General features: G+C 57.3%; 1 protein-coding gene across 2 annotated transcripts in view; it reads right to left on the reverse strand.

Annotated features, from left to right (window-relative positions):
• camta2 (calmodulin binding transcription activator 2) overlaps nucleotides 1-16,601 on the reverse strand; it is a 47,435-nt gene extending 30,834 nt beyond the window's left edge. Inside the window, exons 1-12 of one of the 2 annotated variants that reach the window (XM_072458466.1) lie at nucleotides 16,507-16,601; nucleotides 16,246-16,349; nucleotides 15,821-15,888; nucleotides 15,570-15,705; nucleotides 14,954-15,025; nucleotides 14,166-14,310; nucleotides 13,894-14,016; nucleotides 11,083-11,221; nucleotides 9,714-10,278; nucleotides 5,672-5,815; nucleotides 3,962-4,202; nucleotides 3,738-3,889 (exon numbers count right to left, since the gene is read on the reverse strand). In XM_072458466.1, the coding sequence (XP_072314567.1) occupies nucleotides 3,738-3,889; nucleotides 3,962-4,202; nucleotides 5,672-5,815; nucleotides 9,714-10,278; nucleotides 11,083-11,221; nucleotides 13,894-14,016; nucleotides 14,166-14,310; nucleotides 14,954-15,025; nucleotides 15,570-15,705; nucleotides 15,821-15,888; nucleotides 16,246-16,349; nucleotides 16,507-16,561 (1,944 nt within the window). In that variant the 5' untranslated portion in view covers nucleotides 16,562-16,601. The remainder of the gene's footprint in view (nucleotides 1-3,737; nucleotides 3,890-3,961; nucleotides 4,203-5,671; nucleotides 5,816-9,713; nucleotides 10,279-11,082; nucleotides 11,222-13,893; nucleotides 14,017-14,165; nucleotides 14,311-14,953; nucleotides 15,026-15,569; nucleotides 15,706-15,820; nucleotides 15,889-16,245; nucleotides 16,350-16,506) is intronic. The other variant, XM_072458467.1, reaches the window with a different exon arrangement.
• Nucleotides 16,602-23,888: the final 7,287 nt, after the last annotated feature.

The following is a 23,888-nucleotide window of genomic DNA, read 5'->3' on the forward strand; positions in this document are numbered from 1 at the left end:
AGGAGGAGAGGAGAACCTTCACCCCACCCTGAAGGAGGAGGAGAGGAGGTCAGAGGAGGAGAGGAGAACCTTCACCCCACCCTGAAGGAGGAGGAGAGGAGGAGGTCAGAGGAGGAGAGGAGAACCTTCACCCCACCCTGAAGGAGGAGGAGAGGAGGAGGTCAGAGGAGGAGAGGAGAACCTTCACCCCACCCTGAAGGAGGAGGAGAGGAGGAGGTCAGAGGAGGAGAGGAGAACCTTCACCCCACCCTGAAGGAGGAGGAGAGGAGGTCAGAGGAGGAGAGGAGAACCTTCACCCCACCCTGAAGGAGGAGGAGAGGAGGAGGTCAGAGGAGGAGAGGAGAACCTTCACCCCACCCTGAAGGAGGAGGAGAGGAGGACGTCAGAGGAGGAGAGGAGAACCTTCACCCCACCCTGAAGGAGGAGGAGAGGAGGAGGTCAGAGGAGGAGAGGAGAACCTTCACCCCACCCTGAAGGAGGAGGAGAGGAGGAGGTCAGAGGAGGAGAGGAGAACCTTCACCCCACCCTGAAGGAGGAGGAGAGGAGGAGGTCAGAGGAGGAGAGGAGAACCTTCACCCCACCCTGAAGGAGGAGGAGAGGAGGTCAGAGGAGGAGAGGAGAACCTTCACCCCACCCTGAAGGAGGAGGAGAGGAGGAGGTCAGAGGAGGAGAGGAGAACCTTCACCCCACCCTGAAGGAGGAGGAGAGGAGGTCAGAGGAGGAGAGGAGAACCTTCACCCCACCCTGAAGGAGGAGGAGAGGAGGAGGTCAGAGGAGGAGAGGAGAACCTTCACCCCACCCTGAAGGAGGAGGAGAGGAGGAGGTCAGAGGAGGAGAGGAGAACCTTCACCCCACCCTGAAGGAGGAGGAGAGGAGGAGGTCAGAGGAGGAGAGGAGAACCTTCACCCCACCCTGAAGGAGGAGGAGAGGAGGACGTCAGAGAAGAGGAGAACCTTCACCCCACCCTGAAGGAGGAGGAGAGGAGGAGGTCAGAGGAGGATTGGAGAACCTTCACCCCACCCTGAAGGAGGAGGAGAGGAGGAGGTCAGAGGAGGAGAGGAGAACCTTCACCCCACCCTGAAGGAGGAGGAGAGGAGGAGGTCAGAGGAGGAGAGGAGAACCTTCACCCCACCCTGAAGGAGGAGGAGAGGAGGTCAGAGGAGGAGAGGAGAACCTTCACCCCACCCTGAAGGAGGAGGAGAGGAGGAGGTCAGAGGAGGAGAGGAGAACCTTCACCCCACCCTGAAGGAGGAGGAGAGGAGGAGGTCAGAGGAGGAGAGGAGAACCTTCACCCCACCCTGAAGGAGGAGGAGAGGAGGAGGTCAGAGGAGGAGAGGAGAACCTTCACCCCACCCTGAAGGAGGAGGAGAGGAGGAGGTCAGAGGAGGAGAGGAGAACCTTCACCCCACCCTGAAGGAGGAGGAGAGGAGGACGTCAGAGAAGAGGAGAACCTTCACCCCACCCTGAAGGAGGAGGAGAGGAGGAGGTCAGAGGAGGAGAGGAGAACCTTCACCCCACCCTGAAGGAGGAGGAGAGGAGGACGTCAGAGGAGGAGAGGAGAACCTTCACCCCACCCTGAAGGAGGAGGAGAGGAGGAGGTCAGAGGAGGAGAACCTTCACCCCACCCTGAAGGAGGAGGAGAGGAGGAGGTCAGAGGAGGAGAGGAGAACCTTCACCCCACCCTGAAGGAGGAGGAGAGGAGGAGGTCAGAGGAGGAGAGGAGAACCTTCACCCCACCCTGAAGGAGGAGGAGAGGAGGAGGTCAGAGGAGGAGAGGAGAACCTTCACCCCACCCTGAAGGAGGAGGAGAGGAGGAGGTCAGAGGAGGAGAGGAGAACCTTCACCCCACCCTGAAGGAGGAGGAGAGGAGGTCAGAGGAGGAGAGGAGAACCTTCACCCCACCCTGAAGGAGGAGGAGAGGAGGAGGTCAGAGGAGGAGAGGAGAACCTTCACCCCACCCTGAAGGAGGAGGAGAGGAGGAGGTCAGAGGAGGAGAGGAGAACCTTCACCCCACCCTGAAGGAGGAGGAGAGGAGGACGTCAGAGAAGAGGAGAACCTTCACCCCACCCTGAAGGAGGAGGAGAGGAGGAGGTCAGAGGAGGAGAGGAGAACCTTCACCCCACCCTGAAGGAGGAGGAGAGGAGGAGGTCAGAGGAGGAGAGGAGAACCTTCACCCCACCCTGAAGGAGGAGGAGAGGAGGAGGTCAGAGGAGGAGAGGAGAACCTTCACCCCACCCTGAAGGAGGAGGAGAGGAGGAGGTCAGAGGAGGAGAGGAGAACCTTCACCCCACCCTGAAGGAGGAGGAGAGGAGGAGGTCAGAGGAGGAGAGGAGAACCTTCACCCCACCCTGAAGGAGGAGGAGGAGGACGTCAGAGAAGAGGAGAACCTTCACCCCACCCTGAAGGAGGAGGAGAGGAGGAGGTCAGAGGAGGAGAGGAGAACCTTCACCCCACCCTGAAGGAGGAGGAGAGGAGGACGTCAGAGGAGGAGAGGAGAACCTTCACCCCACCCTGAAGGAGGAGGAGAGGAGGAGGTCAGAGGAGGAGAGGAGAACCTTCACCCCACCCTGAAGGAGGAGGAGAGGAGGAGGTCAGAGGAGGAGAGGAGAACCTTCACCCCACCCTGAAGGAGGAGGAGAGGAGGAGGTCAGAGGAGGAGAGGAGAACCTTCACCCCACCCTGAAGGAGGAGGAGAGGAGGACGTCAGAGAAGAGGAGAACCTTCACCCCACCCTGAAGGAGGAGGAGAGGAGGAGGTCAGAGGAGGAGAGGAGAACCTTCACCCCACCCTGAAGGAGGAGGAGAGGAGGACGTCAGAGGAGGAGAGGAGAACCTTCACCCCACCCTGAAGGAGGAGGAGAGGAGGAGGTCAGAGGAGGAGAACCTTCACCCCACCCTGAAGGAGGAGGAGAGGAGGAGGTCAGAGGAGGAGAGGAGAACCTTCACCCCACCCTGAAGGAGGAGGAGAGGAGGAGGTCAGAGGAGGAGAGGAGAACCTTCACCCCACCCTGAAGGAGGAGGAGAGGAGGAGAAGAGAACCTTCACCCCACCCTGAAGGAGGAGGAGAGGAGGTCAGAGGAGGAGAGGAGGAGGTCAGAGGAGGTCAGAGGAGGAGAGGAGAACCTTCACCCCACCCTGAAGGAGGAGGAGAGGAGGTCAGAGGAGGAGAGGAGGAGGTCAGAGGAGGTCAGAGGAGGAGAGGAGGAGGTCAGAGGAGGAGAGGAGAACCTTCACCCCACCCTGAAGGAGGAGGAGAGGAGGAGGTCAGAGGAGGAGAGGAGAACCTTCACCCCACCCTGAAGGAGGAGGAGAGGAGGAGGTCAGAGGAGGAGAGGAGAACCTTCACCCCACCCTGAAGGAGGAGGAGAGGAGGAGGTCAGAGGAGGATTGGAGAACCTTCACCCCACCCTGAAGGAGGAGGAGAGGAGGAGGTCAGAGGAGGAGAGGAGAACCTTCACCCCACCCTGAAGGAGGAGGAGAGGAGGAGGTCAGAGGAGGATTGGAGAACCTTCACCCCACCCTGAAGGAGGAGGAGAGGAGGAGGTCAGAGGAGGAGAGGAGAACCTTCACCCCACCCTGAAGGAGGAGGAGAGGAGGAGGTCAGAGGAGGAAAGGAGGTCGGAGGAGCAGAGGAGGAGCAGACGAGGAGAGGAGGAGCAGAACCTACACTCCACCCTGAAGGACAGAGAGGAGAGGAGGAGCAGAGGAGGTCAGAGGAGGAGCAGAGGATGTTCTCACCTCGGGGTACGACCACTCGGGGCTAAAGTCGGTGATGGCGGTGGTTCGTGGTGAGGGCCCGGGCTGAGGGAAGGGCAGGAAGGACGAGGAGGGCGAGGGCTGCGGCGGGACCATGTAGCGCACGCCGGCAGGAAACGAGGAAGACGAGGAGGGTGCTAACGAAGGAGCTAACGAAGGAGCTAACGAAGGAGCTAACGAAGGCGCTAACGAAGGAGCTAACGAAGGCGCTAACGAAGGAGCTAACGAGGAGGGCACTAAGGATGGCACCAGCGCAGCTAACGGCGGCGCCGCGCTGGGCTCTTCACCGATGAGGTCAGAGATGAGGTCAGGGAATGGCGAGTCAAAGGACAGGTCCAGCCCCGCCTCCTCCACTGCTTCAGTATCCATGGAGACGGACCGCTGAGGCTGAGAAGGCGTTTCCATGGAAACAGCATCCGAGCCACGCCTCACGCTCTCCTGCTTCACCTGCACCGAAGAAACTAGAATGAAACACCACCTGGTCCTGGTCCTGGTCCTGGTCCTGGTCCTGGTCCTGGTCCTGGTCCTTGTCCTGGTCTGTCTCTGGTCCTGGTCCTTGTCCTGGTCTGTCTCTGGTCCTGGTCCTGGTCTGTCTCTGGTCCTGGTCCTGGTCCTGGTCCTTGTCCTGGTCTGTCTCTGGTCCTGGTCCTGGTCTGTCTCTGGTCCTGGTCTGTCTCTGGTCCTGGTCCTGGTCCTGGTCCTTGTCCTGGTCTGTCTCTGGTCCTGGTCCTGGTCTGTCTCTGGTCCTGGTCCTGGTCCTGGTCCTGGTCCTTGTCCTGGTCTGTCTCTGGTCCTGGTCCTGGTCCTGGTCTGTCTCTGGTCCTGGTCTGTCTCTGGTCCTGGTCCTGGTCTGTCTCTGGTCCTGGTCCTGGTCCTTGTCCTGGTCTGTCTCTGGTCCTGGTCCTGGTCTGTCTCTGGTCCTTGTCCTGGTCCTGGTCCTTGTCCTGGTCTGTCTCTGGTCCTGGTCCTTGTCCTGGTCTGTCTCTGGTCCTGGTCCTGGTCTGTCTCTGGTCCTGGTCCTGGTCCTTGTCCTGGTCTGTCTCTGGTCCTGGTCCTGGTCCTGGTCTGTCTCTGGTCCTGGTCTGTCTCTGGTCCTGGTCCTGGTCCTTGTCCTGGTCTGTCTCTGGTCCTGGTCCTGGTCTGTCTCTGGTCCTGGTCCTGGTCCTGGTCCTTGTCCTGGTCTGTCTCTGGTCCTGGTCCTGGTCCTTGTCCTGGTCTGTCTCTGGTCCTGGTCCTGGTCCTGGTCTGTCTCTGGTCCTGGTCTGTCTCTGGTCCTGGTCCTGGTCCTGGTCTGTCTCTGGTCCTGGTCCTGGTCCTTGTCCTGGTCCTGGTCCTTGTCCTGGTCTGTCTCTGGTCCTGGTCCTGGTCCTTGTCCTGGTCTGTCTCTGGTCCTGGTCCTTGTCCTGGTCTGTCTCTGGTCCTGGTCTGTCTCTGGTCCTGGTCCTGGTCCTGGTCCTGGTCCTTGTCCTGGTCTGTCTCTGGTCCTGGTCCTGGTCCTGGTCTGTCTCTGGTCCTGGTCTGTCTCTGGTCCTGGTCCTGGTCCTTGTCCTGGTCTGTCTCTGGTCCTGGTCCTGGTCTGTCTCTGGTCCTGGTCCTGGTCCTGGTCCTTGTCCTGGTCTGTCTCTGGTCCTGGTCCTGGTCCTGGTCTGTCTCTGGTCCTGGTCTGTCTCTGGTCCTGGTCCTGGTCCTGGTCCTGGTCCTGGTCTGTCTCTGGTCCTGGTCTGTCTCTGGTCCTGGTCTGTCTCTGGTCCTGGTCCTGGTCCTGGTCTGTCTCTGGTTAATGTGTTTGTTATTCACAAAGAGTTGTCTGAGGGGCGTGGCTAAAGCTGCACAGGAACAGTTTTGCCTCATTTACTTCACTTCTCTGCAAAGCCTCTACGCCGCGTTTGACCCGCCCATTGTGGGTGTGGCTATACCTGGACTGGGCTGGTCTGAGGCTGGGGGCTGAAGGTCACCAGGTTGTCACTGTGTCTCTGCGTCTGATTGGTTGGTTGAGAGTCGTGGCAGACCAATAGGAGCGGAGCACTGCTCTGTCGTCGAGGGGGAGAGCCGCTGTTGGACTGAAACAGAGTGTGAGGCTAATGTAGTGTGGTCAGTGTCCATGTGGGGGCGCTGCAGTCACTGAGCCTGTTGTAACCATGGAGCTATCACATGATCTGGACAGGGTTAAATCTGTCATGAGTCCCCCTGTGGTCATGAGTCCCCCTGTGGTCATGAGTCCCCCTGAGTCCCCCTGTGGTCATGAGGCCCCCTGTGGTCATGAGGCCCCCTGTGGTCATGAGTCCCCCTGAGTCCCCCTGTGGTCATGAGGCCCCCTGTGGTTATGAGGCCCCCTGTGGTCATGAGTCCCCCTGTGGTCATGAGTCCCCCTGAGTCCCCCTGTGGTCATGAGTCCCCCTGTGGTCATGAGTCCCCCTGTGGTCATGAGGCCCCCTGTGGTCATGAGTCCCCCTGTGGCCATGAGTCCCCCTGAGTCCCCCTGTGGTCATGAGTCCCCCTGTGGTCATGAGTCCCCCTGTGGTCATGAGGCCCCCTGTGGTCATGAGTCCCCCTGTGGTCATGAGGCCCCCTGTGGTCATGAGTCCCCCTGAGTCCCTCTGTGGTCACGAGGCCCCCTGTGGTCATGAGGCCCCCTGTGGTCATGAGGCCCCCTGTGGTCATGAGGCCACCTGTGGTCATGAGTCCCCCTGTGGTCATGAGGCCCCCTGTGGTCATGAGTCCCCCTGTGGTCATGAGGCACCCTGTGGTCATGAGGCCCCCTGTGGTCATGAGTCCCCCTGTGGTCATGAGTCCCCCTGAGTCCCCCTGTGGTCATGAGGCGCCCTGTGGTCATGAGGCCCCCTGTGGTCATGAGTCCCCCTGTGGTCATGAGGCCCCCTGTGGTCATGAGGCCACCTGTGGTCATGAGTCCCCCTGTGGTCATGAGGCCCCCTGTGGTCATGAGTCCCCCTGTGGTCATGAGGCACCCTGTGGTCATGAGGCCCCCTGTGGTCATGAGTCCCCCTGTGGTCATGAGTCCCCCTGAGTCCCCCTGTGGTCATGAGGCACCCTGTGGTCATGAGGCCCCCTGTGGTCATGAGTCCCCCTGTGGTCATGAGTCCCCCTGAGTCCCCCTGTGGTCATGAGGCCCCCTGTGGTCATGAGTCCCCCTGTGGTCATGAGGCCCCCTGTGGTCATGAGTCCCCCTGTGGCCATGAGTCCCCCTGAGTCCCCCTGTGGTCATGAGTCCCCCTGTGGTCATGAGTCCCCCTGTGGTCATGAGGCCCCCTGTGGTCATGAGTCCCCCTGTGGTCATGAGGCCCCCTGTGGTCATGAGTCCCCCTGAGTCCCTCTGTGGTCACGAGGCCCCCTGTGGTCATGAGGCCCCCTGTGGTCATGAGGCCCCCTGTGGTCATGAGGCCACCTGTGGTCATGAGTCCCCCTGTGGTCATGAGGCCCCCTGTGGTCATGAGTCCCCCTGTGGTCATGAGGCACCCTGTGGTCATGAGGCCCCCTGTGGTCATGAGTCCCCCTGTGGTCATGAGTCCCCCTGAGTCCCCCTGTGGTCATGAGGCGCCCTGTGGTCATGAGGCCCCCTGTGGTCATGAGTCCCCCTGTGGTCATGAGGCCCCCTGTGGTCATGAGGCCACCTGTGGTCATGAGTCCCCCTGTGGTCATGAGGCCCCCTGTGGTCATGAGTCCCCCTGTGGTCATGAGGCACCCTGTGGTCATGAGGCCCCCTGTGGTCATGAGTCCCCCTGTGGTCATGAGTCCCCCTGAGTCCCCCTGTGGTCATGAGGCACCCTGTGGTCATGAGGCCCCCTGTGGTCATGAGTCCCCCTGTGGTCATGAGTCCCCCTGAGTCCCCCTGTGGTCATGAGGCCCCCTGTGGTCATGAGGCCCCCTGTGGTCATGAGGCCCCCTGTGGTCATGAGTCCCCCTGTGGTCATGAGTCCCCCTGAGTCCCCCTGTGGTCATGAGGCCCCCTGTGGTCATGAGGCCCCCTGTGGTCATGAGGCCCCCTGTGGAGTAACTGCAGCGTCAAAATCCCCCTCAGAGCCGTGTTCTGACCGGGACCTACAGCTGAAACAAAGGCTTTGTGCTGACCTTTACCTATTTACAGTAGAAAGAGAATTAAAGGTCCCACATGCACTAAAGATCCCACATGAACAAAAGGTCCCACATGAACAAAAGGTCCCACATGAACTAAAGGTCCCACATGTACCTGGATCAGAACCCTGGCACATAAAAGAGAACTAAAGGTCCCACATGTACTAAAGGTCCCACATGTACTAAAGGTCCCACATGAACTCAAAGTCCCATATGTACCTGGATCAGAACCCTGGCACATAAAAGAGAACTAAAGGTCCCACATGTACTAAAGGTCCCACATGTACTAAAGGTCCCACATGAACTCAAAGTCCCACATGTACCTGGATCAGAACCCTGGCACATAAAAGAGAACTAAAGGTCCCACATGTACTAAATGTTCCACATGTACTAAAGGTCCCACATGAACTAAAGGTCCCACATGTACTAAAGGTCCCACATGTACCTGGATCAGAACCCTGGCACATAAAAGAGAACTAAAGGTCCCGCATGTACTAAAGGTCCCACATGTACTAAAGGTCCCACATGTACTAAAGGTCCCACATGTACCTGGATCAGAACCCTGGCACATAAAAGATAACTAAAGGTCCCACATGTATTAAAGGTCCCATATGTAGTAAAGGTCCCACATGAACTAAAGGTCTCACATGAACTAAAGGTCCCACATGTACTAAAGGTCCCACATGTGCTAAAGGTCCCACATGAACTAAAGGTCCCACATGTACTAAAGGTCCCACATGTACCTGGATCAGAACCCTGGCATATAAAAGAGAACTAAAGGTCCCACATGTACTAAAGGTCCCACACAAACTAAAGGTCCCACATGAACTAAAGGTCCCACGTGTACTAAAGGTCCCACATGTACTAAAGGTCCCACACAAACTAAAGGTCCCACATGTACTAAAGGTCCCACACAAACTAAAGGTCCCACACAAACTGAAGGTCCCACATGTACTAAAGGTCCCACATGTACCTGGATCAGAACCCTGGCACATAAAAGAGAACTAAAGGTCCCACATGTACTAAGGGTCCCACATGTACTAAAGGTCCCACATGAACTAAAGGTCCCACACAAACTAAAGGTCCCACATGTACTAAAGGTCCCACGTGTAGTAAAGGTCCCACATGTACTAAAGGTCCCACACAAACTAAAGGTCCCACATGTACTAAAGGTCCCACACAAACTAAAGGTCCCACATGTACTAAAGGTCCCACGTGTACTAAAGGTCCCACATGTACTAAAGGTCCCACACAAACTAAAGGTCCCACACAAACTGAAGGTCCCACATGTACTAAAGGTCCCACGTGTACTAAAGGTCCCACATGTACTAAAGGTCCCACACAAACTAAAGGTCCCACATGTACTATAGGTCCCACACAAACTAAAGGTCCCACATGTACTAAAGGTCCCACACAAACTAAAGGTCCCACATGTACTATAGGTCCCACACAAACTAAAGGTCCCACATGTACTAAAGGTCCCACACAAACTAAAGGTCCCACATGTACTATAGGTCCCACACAAACTAAAGGTCCCACATGTACTAAAGGTCCCACACAAACTAAAGGTCCCACATGTACTATAGGTCCCACACAAACTAAAGGTCCCACATGTACTAAAGGTCCCACACAAACTAAAGGTCCCACATGTACTATAGGTCCCACACAAACTAAAGGTCCCACATGTACTAAAGGTCCCACACAAACTAAAGGTCCCACATGTACTATAGGTCCCACACAAACTAAAGGTCCCACATGTACTAAAGGTCCCACACAAACTAAAGGTCCCACATGTACTATAGGTCCCACACAAACTAAAGGTCCCACATGTACTAAAGGTCCCACACAAACTAAAGGTCCCATGTGTACCTGGATCAGAGCCACTTTGGTCGGGGGTCCGCTCGAGTTCTCGCTCTCGTCTTTGTTTTCCGCCGCGTCTCGTCTGTTTTTGTCTGTTTCCTCGACGTCCAGCTCCAGGCAGAGCGGAAGGGCGAGGGGGGCGGAGTCTGTGGCGAGGGGGGCGGAGTCCGTGGAGCTGAGGGAGGACAGCGAGGAGGCGGGGCTCGGAGCTAAAGCAGCATTCTGATTGGACACGGAGCGACCGTATGTCTGGCCCTGTTTGGGAGAGTTCAGGAAAGCGTCGGGGTCGAAGCCAGGGGGCATGGACTGAGTGGGAGGGGGCGTGGCCTGCTCGGGAGGGGGCGGGGTCAGGAGAAGGGGCGGGAGCAGGGCGACTGTCTCTGTGGCGACTACCAGGGGCTTCTTGTTATTGTTGTTGTTGTGGCTGAGCACGGCGTTGGCTGTGGGAGGGGGTGTGGCTGCCATGACGATCAGGGCATTCTGCGGCAGGGCCACGGCCGTCAGGTTGCCATGGCGATCGGTGTAGTTACTGACGGAGATGGTGGCTGAGTGCGTCGGAGGAGGAGACGATGAACTGCGAGAGAAAAGAGAAGTGTCAAGCCGAACACGAGCGCGGGAACTAAAGGCCAGGAACTCTGGAGACTGCACCAGTGGTAAACAGGGCCAATCACAGGACTCACCTGGAAGAGGGCGGGGCAGACTCACCTGGAGTAGGGCGGGGCACACTCACCTGTAAGAGGACGGGGCACACTCACCTGCAAGAGGGCGGGGCAGACTCACGTGGAGGAGGGCGGGGCACATTCACCTGGTAGAGGGCGAGACACACTTATGGAAGAGGGTGGGGCACACTCACCTGGAGGAGGGTGGCGCTCACTCACCTGGAGGAGGGCGGGGCACACTCACCTGGAAGAGGGCGAGAGACACTCACTTGGAGGAGGGCGGAGCAGACTCACCTGGAGGAGGGCGGGGCACACTCACCTGGAAGAGGGCGAGAGACACTCATTTGGAGGAGGGCGGAGCAGACTCACCTGGAAGAGGGCGAGAGACACTCATTTGGAGGAGGGCGGAGCAGACTCACCTGTAAGAGGGTGAGACACACACTGACCTGGGGGAGGGCGGGGCAGACTCACCTGCAAGAGGTCGGGGCAGACTCACGTGGAGGAGGGCGGGGCACATTCACCTGGTAGAGGGCGAGACACACTTATGGAAGAGGGTGGGGCACACTCACCTGGAGGAGGGCGGGGCACACTCACCTGGGGGAGGGTGGCGCACACTCACCTGGAGGAGGGCGGGGCACACTCACCTGGAAGAGGGCGAGAGACACTCACTTGGAAGAGGGCGGAGCAGACTCACCTGGAGGAGGGCGGGGCAGACTCACCTGGCAGGGGGGCAGGGCGAGGGGGCGGGGCTGTGTGTTTTGATTGGAGCAGGTTTCGTCTCAGTTTTGTCGACTTTAGGTGAGATGATCCTGTGTTTGGTGCTGTTACAGCGATGGGGAATGTTCCCTCCAGAAGAGGCTGAGAAGAAGACAAAGTCACTCCTCTGCTCCCCTCACCATGGTTATAGAGGCAGGCCCCTCCCTCCCCCTCTCACCATGGTTACAGAGGCCCCTTCCCCTCTCACCATGGTTACAGAGGGCCCTCCCCCCTCTCACCATGGTTACAGAGGCCCCTCCCCCTCTCACCATGGTTACAGAGGCAGGCCCCTCCCCCCTCTCACCATGGTTACAGAGGCCCCTCCCCCTCTCACCATGGTTACAGAGGCAGGCCTCTCCCCCCTCTCATCATGGTTACAGAGGCCCCTCCCCCTCTCACCATGGTTACAGAGGGTCCTCCCCCTCTCACCATGGTTACAGAGGCAGGCCCCTCCCCCCTCTCACCATGGTTACAGAGGCCCCTCCCCCTCTCACCATGGTTACAGAGGGCCCTCCCCCTCTCACCATGGTTACAGAGGCCCCTCCCCCTCTCACCATGGTTACAGAGGCCCCTCCCCCTCTCACCATGGTTACAGAGGCAGGTCCCTCCCCCCTCTCACCATGGTTGGAACTAGGTCATATAGGGAATTGGAAAGGAAGTGACGAAATCCAAGATGGCGGCGCTCTCGCGGCCCAAATCACTTTTGCGGTTCACCATTTTGCTACACAGTTTTGGTACAGCTGGTGGTGAGAGAAATACATTTACTGTCTCGCACGGTCACACGGTTTAGCTCAAAGCGTTCGAGGGTTCGATTCCTGCACGGAGTTTTATTATCTCAAGTTTTAAAAAAATGTTTGGAGTCTAGTTTGTTTTAGGATGAGTTAGCTTCACTTTTGCTAATACAAAGTCCTGGTATAAACTAGTTTTAACCAAACGAAGTAAACCTAAAACTTAGGGTTAGGTTTAGGGGTTAAGGGTTAAGGTTAGGGTTAAGGTTAGGGTTAATGTTAGCGTTAAGGGTTAAGGTTAGGGTTAAGGGTTAAGGGTTTAGGGTTTAGGGTTAAGGGTTAAGGTTAAGGTCAGGGTTAGGGTTAAGGTTAGGGTTAATGTTAGCGTTAGCGTTAAGGTTAGGGTTAAGGTTAGAGTCAAGGGTTAAGGTTAGGGTTAAGGGTTAAGGGTTTAGGGTTAAACCCAGACCCATGTGATTCACATTTTCACAATTCTTTGTTTTACATTTAATTCACGCCCATTTCAATAGTTTCTCAGTGAGACAACACCAGGAGCTCATTGTTTGGTCCTTGTTCACATCAAATGCATCGTAAACTTCAGGTTTGGACTCAAGAGTGAACATTATTGATGGATCAGCAGAATTAGCGGGACCGTTCGCCATGTTTACTACTGTCGACCACCTGTTTACTTCCACCCGGCTCCCGCCATGTCGTCCTCGCTGTGTCGTCCTCGCCATGTCGTCCTCGCCATGTCGTCCTCGCCATGTCGCCATGTCGTCCTTGCCATGTCGTCCTCGCCATGTCGCCATGTCGTCCTCGCCATGTCGTCCTCGCCATGTCGCCATGTCGTCCTCGCCATGTCGCCATGTCGTCCTCGCCATGTCGTCCTCGCCATGTCGCCATGTCGTCCTCGCCATGTCGTCCTCGCCATGTCGCCATGTCGTCCTCGCCATGTCATCCTCACCATGTCGTCCTCGCCATGTCGCCATGTCGTCCTCACCATGTCGTCCTCGCCATGTCGCCATGTCGTCCTCGCCATGTCGCGATGTCGTCCTCGCCATGTCGTCCTCGCCATGTCGCCATGTCGTCCTCGCCATGTCGTCCTCGCCACGTCGCCATGTCGTCCTCACCATGTCGTCCTCGCCATGTCGCCATGTCGTCCTCACCATGTCGTCCTCGCCATGTCGCCATGTCTTCCTCGCCATGTCGTCCTCGCCATGTCGCGATGTCGTCCTCGCCATGTCGTCCTCGCCATGTCGCCATGTCGTCCTCGCCATGTCGTCCTCGCCACGTCGCCATGTCATCCTCGCCATGTCGTCCTCGCCATGTCGTCCTCGCCATGTCGTCACTTCCTCCTTTCCAATTCCCTATATGACCTAGAGGCAGGCCCCTCCCCCTCTCACCATGGTTAGAGAGGCCCCTCCCCCTCTCACCATGGTTACAGAGGCCCCTCCCCCCTCTAACCATGGTTACAGAGGCAGGCCCCTCCCCCTCTCACCATGGTTACAGAGGCCCCTCTCACCATGGTTACAGAGGCAGGCCCCTCCCCCTCTCACCATGGTTACAGAGGCCCCTCCCCCCTCTCACCATGGTTACAGAGGCAGGCCCCTCCCCCCCTCTCACCATGGTTACAGAGGCAGGCCCCTCCTCCCCTCTCACCATGGTTACAGAGGCCCCTCCCCCCTCTCACCATGGTTAAAGAGGCAGGCCCCTCCCCCCTCTCACCATGGTTACAGAGGCAGGCCCCTCCCCCCCTCTCACCATGGTTACAGAGGCAGGCCCCTCCCCCCTCTCACCATGGTTACAGAGGCAGGCCCCTCCCCCCCTCTCACCATGGTTACAGAGGCAGGCCCCTCCCCCCCTCTCACCATGGTTACAGAGGCAGGCCCCTCCCCCCTCTCACCATGGTTACAGAGGCAGGCCCCTCCCCCCCTCTCACCATGGTTACAGAGGCAGGCCCCTCCCCCCTCTCACCATGGTTACAGAGGCAGGCCCCTCCCCCCCTCTCACCATGGTTACAGAGGCAGGCCCCTCCCCCCCTCTCACCATGGTTACAGAGGCAGGCGTGAGTCCGGGGCTGAGGTCTGGTTCTCTGTCGGTCCAGGATGTGTTGGACCAGGTCTTCAATGGTCGAGTCTCCAGAGCCAACGGAGCATTTCAGACTGTGAACTGAAGCACAAGAGCTAAGGTCCAGACCTGGTCCAGGTCAGACCTGGTCCAGGGTCAGACCTGGTCCAGGGTCAGACCTGGTCCAGGGTCAGACCTGGTCCAGGGTCAGACCTGGTCCAGGGTCAGACCTGGTCCAGGGTCAGACTTACACATGGGCCTGAGCTGGCTCAGCAGGTCGTCACGGCTCCAGCGTGTGTTGTTGTGGCGCTCGCTCACACACATCAGAGGACTACACTTCCCAGAATCCTCGGGAGACGGCACGTTCAGGTAATGAACCAGAACGATGTCCGGATTCTGCACCAGAAACACCAGAGTTACTCACAAGTACTGCAGTAAGTGTACTTCAGATGAGTACTGCAGTAAGTGAAGTGTACTTCAGACAAGTACTGCAGTAAGTGTACTTCAGATGAGTACTGCATTAAGTGTACTTCAGACGAGTACTGCATTAAGTGTACTTCAGATGAGTACTGCAGTAAGTGTACATCAGACAAGTACTGCAGTAAGTGTACTTCAGATGAGTACTGCAGTAAGTGTACTTCAGACAAGTACTGCAGTAAGTGTACATCAGACGAGTACTGCAGTAAGTGTACATCAGACGAGTACTGCAGTAAGTGTACTTCAGACGAGTACTGCAGTAAGTGTATATCAGACGAGTACTGCAGTAAGTGTACTTCAGACGAGTACTGCAGTAAGTATACGTCAGACGAGTACTGCAGTAAGTATACGTCAGACGAGTACTGCAGTAAGTGTACTTCAGACGAGTACTGCATTAAGTGTACTTCAGACGAGTACTGCATTAAGTGTACTTCAGACGAGTACTGCAGTAGACGTACTTCAGAGAGTACTGCAGTAGACGTACTTCAGAGAGTACTGCAGTAGACGTACTTCAGAGAGTACTGCAGTAGACGTACTTCAGAGAGTACTGCAGTAGACGTACCTGCAGGAGCCAGTAACAGCGTCTGTGGAATGTGGGGACGATGGAGGAATGAACGTAACAGCCGTAAAGACACTGAGGGACACAAACACCTTCAGTTTAGTTTGACACAGACTCAAGACTCGTCTCACAGGGACCTGGAGGGGCCCTCACTACTCTAGAAGAACATCTGCGGCCTGGAGGGGCCCTCACTACTCTAGAAGAACATCTGCGGCCTGGAGGGGCCCTCATTACTCTAGAAGAAGATCTGCGGCCTGGAGGGGCCCTCACTACTCTAGAAGAAGATCTGCGGCCTGGAGGGGCCCTCACTACTCTAGAAGAAGATCTGCGGCCTGGAGGGGCCCTCACTACTCTAGAAGAAGATCTGCGGCCTGGAGGGGCCCTCACTACTCTAGAAGAAGATCTGCGGCCTGGAGGGGCCCTCACTACTCTAGAAGAAGATCTGCGGCCTGGAGGGGCCCTCACTACTCTAGAAGAAGATCTGCGGCCTGGAGGGGCCCTCACTACTCTAGAAGAAGATCTGCGGCCTGGAGGGGCCCTCACTACTCTAGAAGAAGATCTGCGGCCTGGAGGGGCCCTCACTACTCTAGAAGGGTCCTCTCTGGTGTTCTCTCTTTACCTCCATGCCCTGCACCTTGAGCTTCATGTGGTCCTCTCTGGTGTTCTTCCCGTCCTTGCGTTTCTTCCAGGAGTACCCGTCTTTGCGATACTTGACCTTCTTGCGGTTGTAGAGGATGATGCTGCCGTTCTTGGGCCTGAGACACAGTAAAAACCCAGCGTTGGAAACAGAAAGAACGATCATCAGAACACGTGAAGAACACGTGAAGAACTTGTGAAGAACACGTGAAGAACACGTGAAGAACATCTGACCTGGTTCTGAGCGAGACACAGAGCCACTCATCGTGTCTGTCGAACGAGATCAGGAACGAAGCGATTTCCTGCAACGACAGAAAGAACACTGAGGACACACCCCCTGGAGGACACACCCCCTGGAGGACACACCCCCTGGAGGACACACCCCCTGGAGGACACGCCCCCTGGAGGACACACCCCCTGGAGGACACACCCCCTGGAGGACACACCCCCTGGAGGACACACCCTCTGGAAGACACACCCCCTGGAGGACACACCCCCTGGAGGACACGCCCCCTGGAGGACACACCCCCTGGAGGACACACCCTCTGGAGGACACACCCCCTGGAGGACACACCCCCTGGAGGACACGCCCCCTGGAGGACGCTCAGATGTAACACGCCCTTAAACTGTAGGTGTCGTGGGGGTCGTCGGGGTCAAACCTCGTTAGTGTTCCATCGCAGGCGCTCGCTGGGTAACGAGGTAGAGCGGGGCAGACACTCCAGCAGTTTGTTTGGCACAAACACTTTCCTCTGACTTTTATTCTCTGCAAACACAAACACACTTCAGCTCAAACGCTTCACAAACTACATACTGTCCACTGGGTCAGAGGTCAGAGGGTCACAAGGTCAGAGGGTAAGAGCGGCACAGGGTCAGAGGTCACAGGGTCACAGGGTAAGAGGTCACAGGGTCACAGGTCGTACCGGTTCCAGGACAAACCATGTCCTTCCTGTGGCTCATGTCGACGGTAGCGTTCATGTCTCAGTGAAGCCGCTCCACCCGAAAACTGCACGAGAACGTGACAAAATAAGAACGTGGAGAACGTGACGCGCATGAGAACGTGACGCGCTGGAGAACGTGACGCGCATGAGAACGTGACGCGCATGAGAACGTGACGCGCTGGAGAACGTGACGCGCATGAGAACGTGACGCGCTGGAGAACGTGACGCGCATGAGAACGTGACGCGCATGAGAACGTGACGCGCATGAGAACGTGACGCGCATGAGGACGTGACGCGCTGGAGAACGTGACGCGCATGAGAACGAGACGCGCATGAGAACGTGACGCGCATGAGAACGAGACGCGCATGAGAACGTGACGCGCACGAGAACGTGACGCGCACTAGAACATAGAGAACGTGACGTGCACGAGAACGTGACGCGCATGAGAACGTGACGCGCATCAGAACGTGACGCGCATGAGAACGTGACGCGCACTAGAACATAGAGAACGTGACGTGCACGAGAACGTGACGCGCATGAGAACGTGACGCACATGAGAACGTGACGCGCACGAGAACGTGACGCGCACTAGAACATAGAGAACGTGACGCGCATGAGAACGAGACGCGCATGAGAACGTGACGCGCATGAGAACGAGACGCGCATGAGAACGAGACGCACATGAGAACGTGACGCGCACGAGAACATGGAGAACGTGACGTGCACGAGAACGTGACGCGCACGAGAACGTGACGCGCATCAGAACGTGACGCGCACGAGAACGTGACGCGCACTAGAACATAGAGAACGTGACGCGCATCAGAACGTGACGCGCATCAGAACGTGACGCGCATCAGAACGTGACGCGCATCAGAACGTGACGTGCACGAGAACGTGACGCGCACGAGAACGTGACGCGCATCAGAACGTGACGCGCATCAGAACGTGACGCGCATGAGAACGTGACGCGCACTAGAACATAGAGAACGTGACGCGCATCAGAACGTGACGCGCATGAGAACGTGACGCGCACTAGAACATAGAGAACGTGACGCGCACGAGAACGTGACGCGCACGAGAACGTGACGCACATGAGAACGTGACGCACATGAGAACGTGACGCGCACTAGAACATAGAGAACGTGACGCGCACGAGAACGTGACGCGCACGAGAACGTGACGCACATGAGAACGTGACGCACATGAGAACGTGACGCGCACTAGAACATAGAGAACGTGACGCGCATCAGAACGTGACGCGCATGAGAACGTAAGGCGCACGAGAACGTGACGCACATGAGAACGTGACGCACACTAGAACATAGAGAACGACGCGCATCAGAACGTGACGCACATGAGAACGTGACGCGCACTAGAACATAGAGAACGTGTTGCGCATCAGAACGTGACGCGCACGAGAACGTGACGCACATGAGAACGTGACGCGCACTAGAACATGGAGAACGTGACGCGCATGAGAACGTGACGCGCACGAAAACGTGATACACATGAGAACGTGACGTGCACGAGAACGTGGAGAACGTGACGCGCACGAGAACGTGACGCACATGAGAACGTGACGCGCATCAGAACGTGACGCGCATGAGAACGTGACGCGCACTAGAACATAGAGAACGTGACGCGCACGAGAACGTGACGCGCATGAGAACGTGACGCACATGAGAACGTGACGCGCACTAGAACATAGAGAACGTGACGCGCATCAGAACGTGACGCGACATGACGCGCACGAGAACGTGACGCGCACGAGAACGTGACGCACATGAGAACGTGACGCGCACTAGAACATAGAGAACGTGACGCGCATCAGAACGTGACGCGCATGAGAACGTGACGCGCACGAGAACGTGACGCGCACTAGAACATAGAGAACGTGTTGCGCATCAGAACGTGACGCGCACGAGAACGTGACGCACATGAGAACGTGACGCGCACTAGAACATGGAGAACGTGACGCGCATGAGAACGTGACGTGCACGAGAACGTGGAGAACGTGACGCGCACGAGAACGTGACGCACATGAGAACGTGACGCGCACTAGAACATGGAGAACGTGACGCGCATGAGAACGTGACGCTCATGAGAACGTGACGCGCACGAGAACGTGACGCACATGAGAACGTGACGCGCACGAGAACGTGACGCACATGAGAACGTGACGCGCACTAGAACATAGAGAACGTGACGCGCACGAGAACGTGACGCACATGAGGACGTGACGCGCATGAGGACGTGACGCGCTGGAAAACGTGACGCGCTGGAGAACGTGACGCGCACTAGAACATGGAGAACGTGACGCGCATGAGAACGAGACGCGCATGAGAACGTGACGCGCACTAGAACATGGAGAACGTGACGCGCATGAGAACGAGACGCGCATGAGAACGTGACGCGCACGAGAACATGGAGAACGTGACGCGCATGAGAACGAGACGCGCATGAGAACGTGACGCGCATGAGAACGTGACGCGCACTAGAACATGGAGAACGAGACGCGCATCAGAACGTGACGCGCATGAGAACGTGACGCACATGAGAACGTGACGCGCACTAGAACATAGAGAACGTGACGCGCATCAGAACGTGACGCGACATGACGCGCACGAGAACGTGACGCGCACGAGAACGTGACGCGCACGAGAACGTGACGCACACGAGAACGTGACGTGCACTAGAACATAGAGAACGTGACGCGCATGAGAACGTGACGCGCACTAGAACATAGAGAACGTGACGCGCATCGGAACGTGACGCGACATGACGCGCACGAGAACGTGACGCGCACGAGAACGTGACGCGCACGAGAACGTGACGCACACGAGAACGTGACGCGCACTAGAACATAGAGAACGTGACGCGCATCAGAACGTGACGCGACATGACGCGCACGAGAACGTGACGCGCACGAGAACGTGACGCGCACGAGAACGTGACGCACACGAGAACGTGACGCGCACTAGAACATAGAGAACGTGACGCGCATCAGAACGTGACGCGCACGAGAACGTGACGCACACGAGAACGTGACGCGCACTAGAACATAGAGAACGTGACGCGCATCAGAACGTGACGCGCACTAGAACATAGAGAACGTGACGCGCATCAGAACGTGACGCGACATGACGCGCACGAGAACGTGACGCGCACGAGAACGTGACGCGCACGAGAACGTGACGCACACGAGAACGTGACGCGCACTAGAACATAGAGAACGTGACGCGCATGAGAACGTGACGCGCACGAGAACGTGACGCACATGAGAACGTGACGCGCACTAGAACATAGAGAACGTGACGCGCATCAGAACGTGACGCGCATGAGAACGTGACGCGCACGAGAACGTGACGCACATGAGAACGTGACGCGCACTAGAACATAGAGAACGTGACGCGCATCAGAACGTGACGCGACATGACGCGCACGAGAACGTGACGCACATGAGAACGTGACGCGCACTAGAACATAGAGAACGTGACGCGCATCAGAACGTGACGCGCATGAGAACGTGACGCGCACGAGAACGTGACGCACATGAGAACGTGACGCACACTAGAACATAGAGAACGTGACGCGCATCAGAACGTGACGCACATGAGAACGTGACGCGCACTAGAACATAGAGAACGTGACGCGCATCAGAACGTGACGCACATGAGAACGTGACGCACACTAGAACATAGAGAACGTGACGCGCATCAGAACGTGACGCACATGAGAACGTGACGCGCACTAGAACATAGAGAACGTGACGCGCATCAGAACGTGACGCACATGAGAACGTGACGCGCACTAGAACATAGAGAACGTGACGCGCATCAGAACGTGACGCACATGAGAACGTGACGCGCACTAGAACATAGAGAACGTGACGCGCATCAGAACGTGACGCGCATGAGAACGTGACGCGCACGAGAACGTGACGCGCATCAGAACGTGACGCGCACGAGAACGTGACGCGCATGAGAACGTGACGCGCATCAGAACGTGACGCGCACTAGAACATAGAGAACGTGTTGCGCATCAGAACGTGACGCGCACGAGAACGTGACGCACATGAGAACGTGACGCGCACTAGAACATGGAGAACGTGACGCGCATGAGAACGTGACGCGCACGAGAACGTGATACACATGAGAACGTGACGTGCACGAGAACGTGGAGAACGTGACGCGCACGAGAACGTGACGCACATGAGAACGTGACGCGCACTAGAACATGGAGAACGTGACGCGCATGAGAACGTGACGCTCATGAGAACGTGACGCACATGAGAACGTGACGCGCACTAGAACATGGAGAACGTGACGCGCATCAGAACGTGACGCACATGAGAACGTGACGCGCACTAGAACGTGACGCACATGAGAACGTGACGCGCACTAGAACATGGAGAACGTGACGCGCATGAGAACGTGACGCGCATGAGGACGTGACGCGCATGAGAACGTGACGCGCATGAGGACGTGACGCGCATGAGGACGTGACGCGCTGGAGAACGTGACGCGCATGAGAACATGGAGAACGAGACGCGCACTAGAACATGGAGAACGTGACGCGCACGAGAACGTGACGCGCACGAGAACGTGACGCACATGAGAACGTGACGCGCACTAGAACATGGAGAACGTGACGCGCACTAGAACATGGAGAACGAGACGCGCACTAGAACATGGAGAACGTGACGCGCATGAGAACGAGACGCGCATGAGAACGTGACGCGCATGAGAACGTGACGCGCATGAGAACGAGACGCGCATGAGAACGTGACGCGCACGAGAACATGGAGAACGTGACGTGCACGAGAACGTGACGCGCACTAGAACATGGAGAACGAGACGCGCATGAGAACGAGACGCGCATGAGAACGTGACGCGCATGAGAACGAGACGCGCATGAGAACGTGACGCGCACGAGAACATGGAGAACGTGACGTGCACGAGAACGTGACGCGCACGAGAACGTGACGCGCACTAGAACATGGAGAACGTGACGCGCATGAGAACGAGACGCGCATGAGAACGTGACGCGCATGAGAACGTGACGCGCACTAGAACATAGAGAACGTGACGCGCATCAGAACGTGACGCGCATGAGAACGAGACGCGCATGAGAACGAGACGCGCATGAGAACGTGACGCGCACTAGAACGTGACGCGCACGAGAACTCGACGCGCACTAGAACATAGAGAACGAGACGCGCATGAGAACGAGACGCGCATGAGAACGTGACGCGCACTAGAACATAGAGAACGTGACGCGCATCAGAACGTGACGCGCATGAGAACGAGACGCGCATGAGAACGAGACGCGCATGAGAACGTGACGCGCACTAGAACGTGACGCGCACGAGAACTCGACGCGCACTAGAACATAGAGAACGTGACGCGCATCAGAACGTGACGCGCATGAGAACGTGACGCGCACGAGAACGTGACGCGCACTAGAACGTGACGCGCACGAGAACGTGACGCGCACTAGAACATAGAGAACGTGACGCGCATCAGAACGTGACGCGCACGAGAACGTGACGCGCACTAGAACATAGAGAACGTGACGCGCATCAGAACGTGACGCGCATGAGAACGTGACGCGCACGAGAACGTGACGCACATGAGAACGTGACGCGCACTAGAACATAGAGAACGTGACGCGCATCAGAACGTGACGCGACATGACGCGCACGAGAACGTGACGCGCACGAGAACGTGACGCGCACGAGAACGTGACGCACACGAGAACGTGACGCGCACTAGAACATAGAGAACGTGACGCGCATCAGAACGTGACGCGACATGACGCGCACGAGAACGTGACGCGCACGAGAACGTGACGCGCACGAGAACGTGACGCACACGAGAACGTGACGCGCACTAGAACATAGAGAACGTGACGCGCATCAGAACGTGACGCGCATGAGAACGTGACGCGCACGAGAACGTGACGCGCATGAGAACGTGACGCGCACTAGAACATAGAGAACGTGACGCGCACGAGAACGTGACGCGCATCAGAACGTGACGCGCATGAGAACGTGACGCACATGAGAACGTGACGCGCACTAGAACATAGAGAACGTGACGCGCATCAGAACGTGACGCGCATCAGAACGTGACGCGCATCAGAACGTGACGCGCATGAGAACGTGACGCGCACGAGAACGTGACGCACATGAGAACGTGACGCGCACTAGAACATAGAGAACGTGACGCGCATCAGAACGTGACGCGCATCAGAACGTGACGCGCATCAGAACGTGACGCGCATGAGAACGTGACGCGCACGAGAACGTGACGCACATGAGAACGTGACGCGCACTAGAACATGGAGAACGTGACGCGCACGAGAACGTGACGCACATGAGAACGTGACGCGCACTAGAACATAGAGAACGTGACGCGCATCAGAACGTGACGCGCATGAGAACGTGACGCGCACTAGAACATAGAGAACGTGACGCGCACGAGAACGTGACGCGCATGAGAACGTGACGCACATGAGAACGTGACGCGCACTAGAACATAGAGAACGTGACGCGCATGAGAACGTGACGCGCATGAGAACGTGACGCGCACTAGAACATAGAGAACGTGACGCGCACGAGAACGTGACGCGCATGAGAACGTGACGCACATGAGAACGTGACGCGCATCAGAACGTGACGCGCATGAGAACGTGACGCGCACGAGAACGTGACGCACATGAGAACGTGACGCGCACTAGAACATAGAGAACGTGACGCGCACGAGAACGTGACGCGCATCAGAACGTGACGCGCATGAGAACGTGACGCGCACTAGAACATAGAGAACGTGACGCGCACGAGAACGTGACGCGCATCAGAACGTGACGCGCATGAGAACGTGACGCGCACGAGAACGTGACGCACATGAGAACGTGACGCGCACTAGAACATAGAGAACGTGACGCGCATCAGAACGTGACGCGCATCAGAACGTGACGCGCATCAGAACGTGACGCGCATGAGAACGTGACGCGCACGAGAACGTGACGCACATGAGAACGTGACGCGCACTAGAACATAGAGAACGTGACGCGCATCAGAACGTGACGCGCACGAGAACGTGACGCACATGAGAACGTGACGCGCACTAGAACATGGAGAACGTGACGCGCACTAGAACATGGAGAACGTGACGCGCATGAGAACGTGACGCGCACGAAAACGTGATACACATGAGAACGTGACGTGCACGAGAACGTGGAGAACGTGACGCGCACGAGAACGTGACGCACATGAGAACGTGACGCGCACTAGAACATGGAGAACGTGACGCGCATCAGAACGTGACGCGCACGAGAACGTGACGCGCACTAGAACATA

This window comes from Eucyclogobius newberryi, unplaced genomic scaffold (assembly GCF_026437365.1).
Source record: "Eucyclogobius newberryi isolate DKJ021-1_F unplaced genomic scaffold, fEucNew1.0.hap1 SCAF_22, whole genome shotgun sequence".
Classification (NCBI taxonomy): Eukaryota; Metazoa; Chordata; class Actinopteri; order Gobiiformes; family Gobiidae; genus Eucyclogobius; species Eucyclogobius newberryi.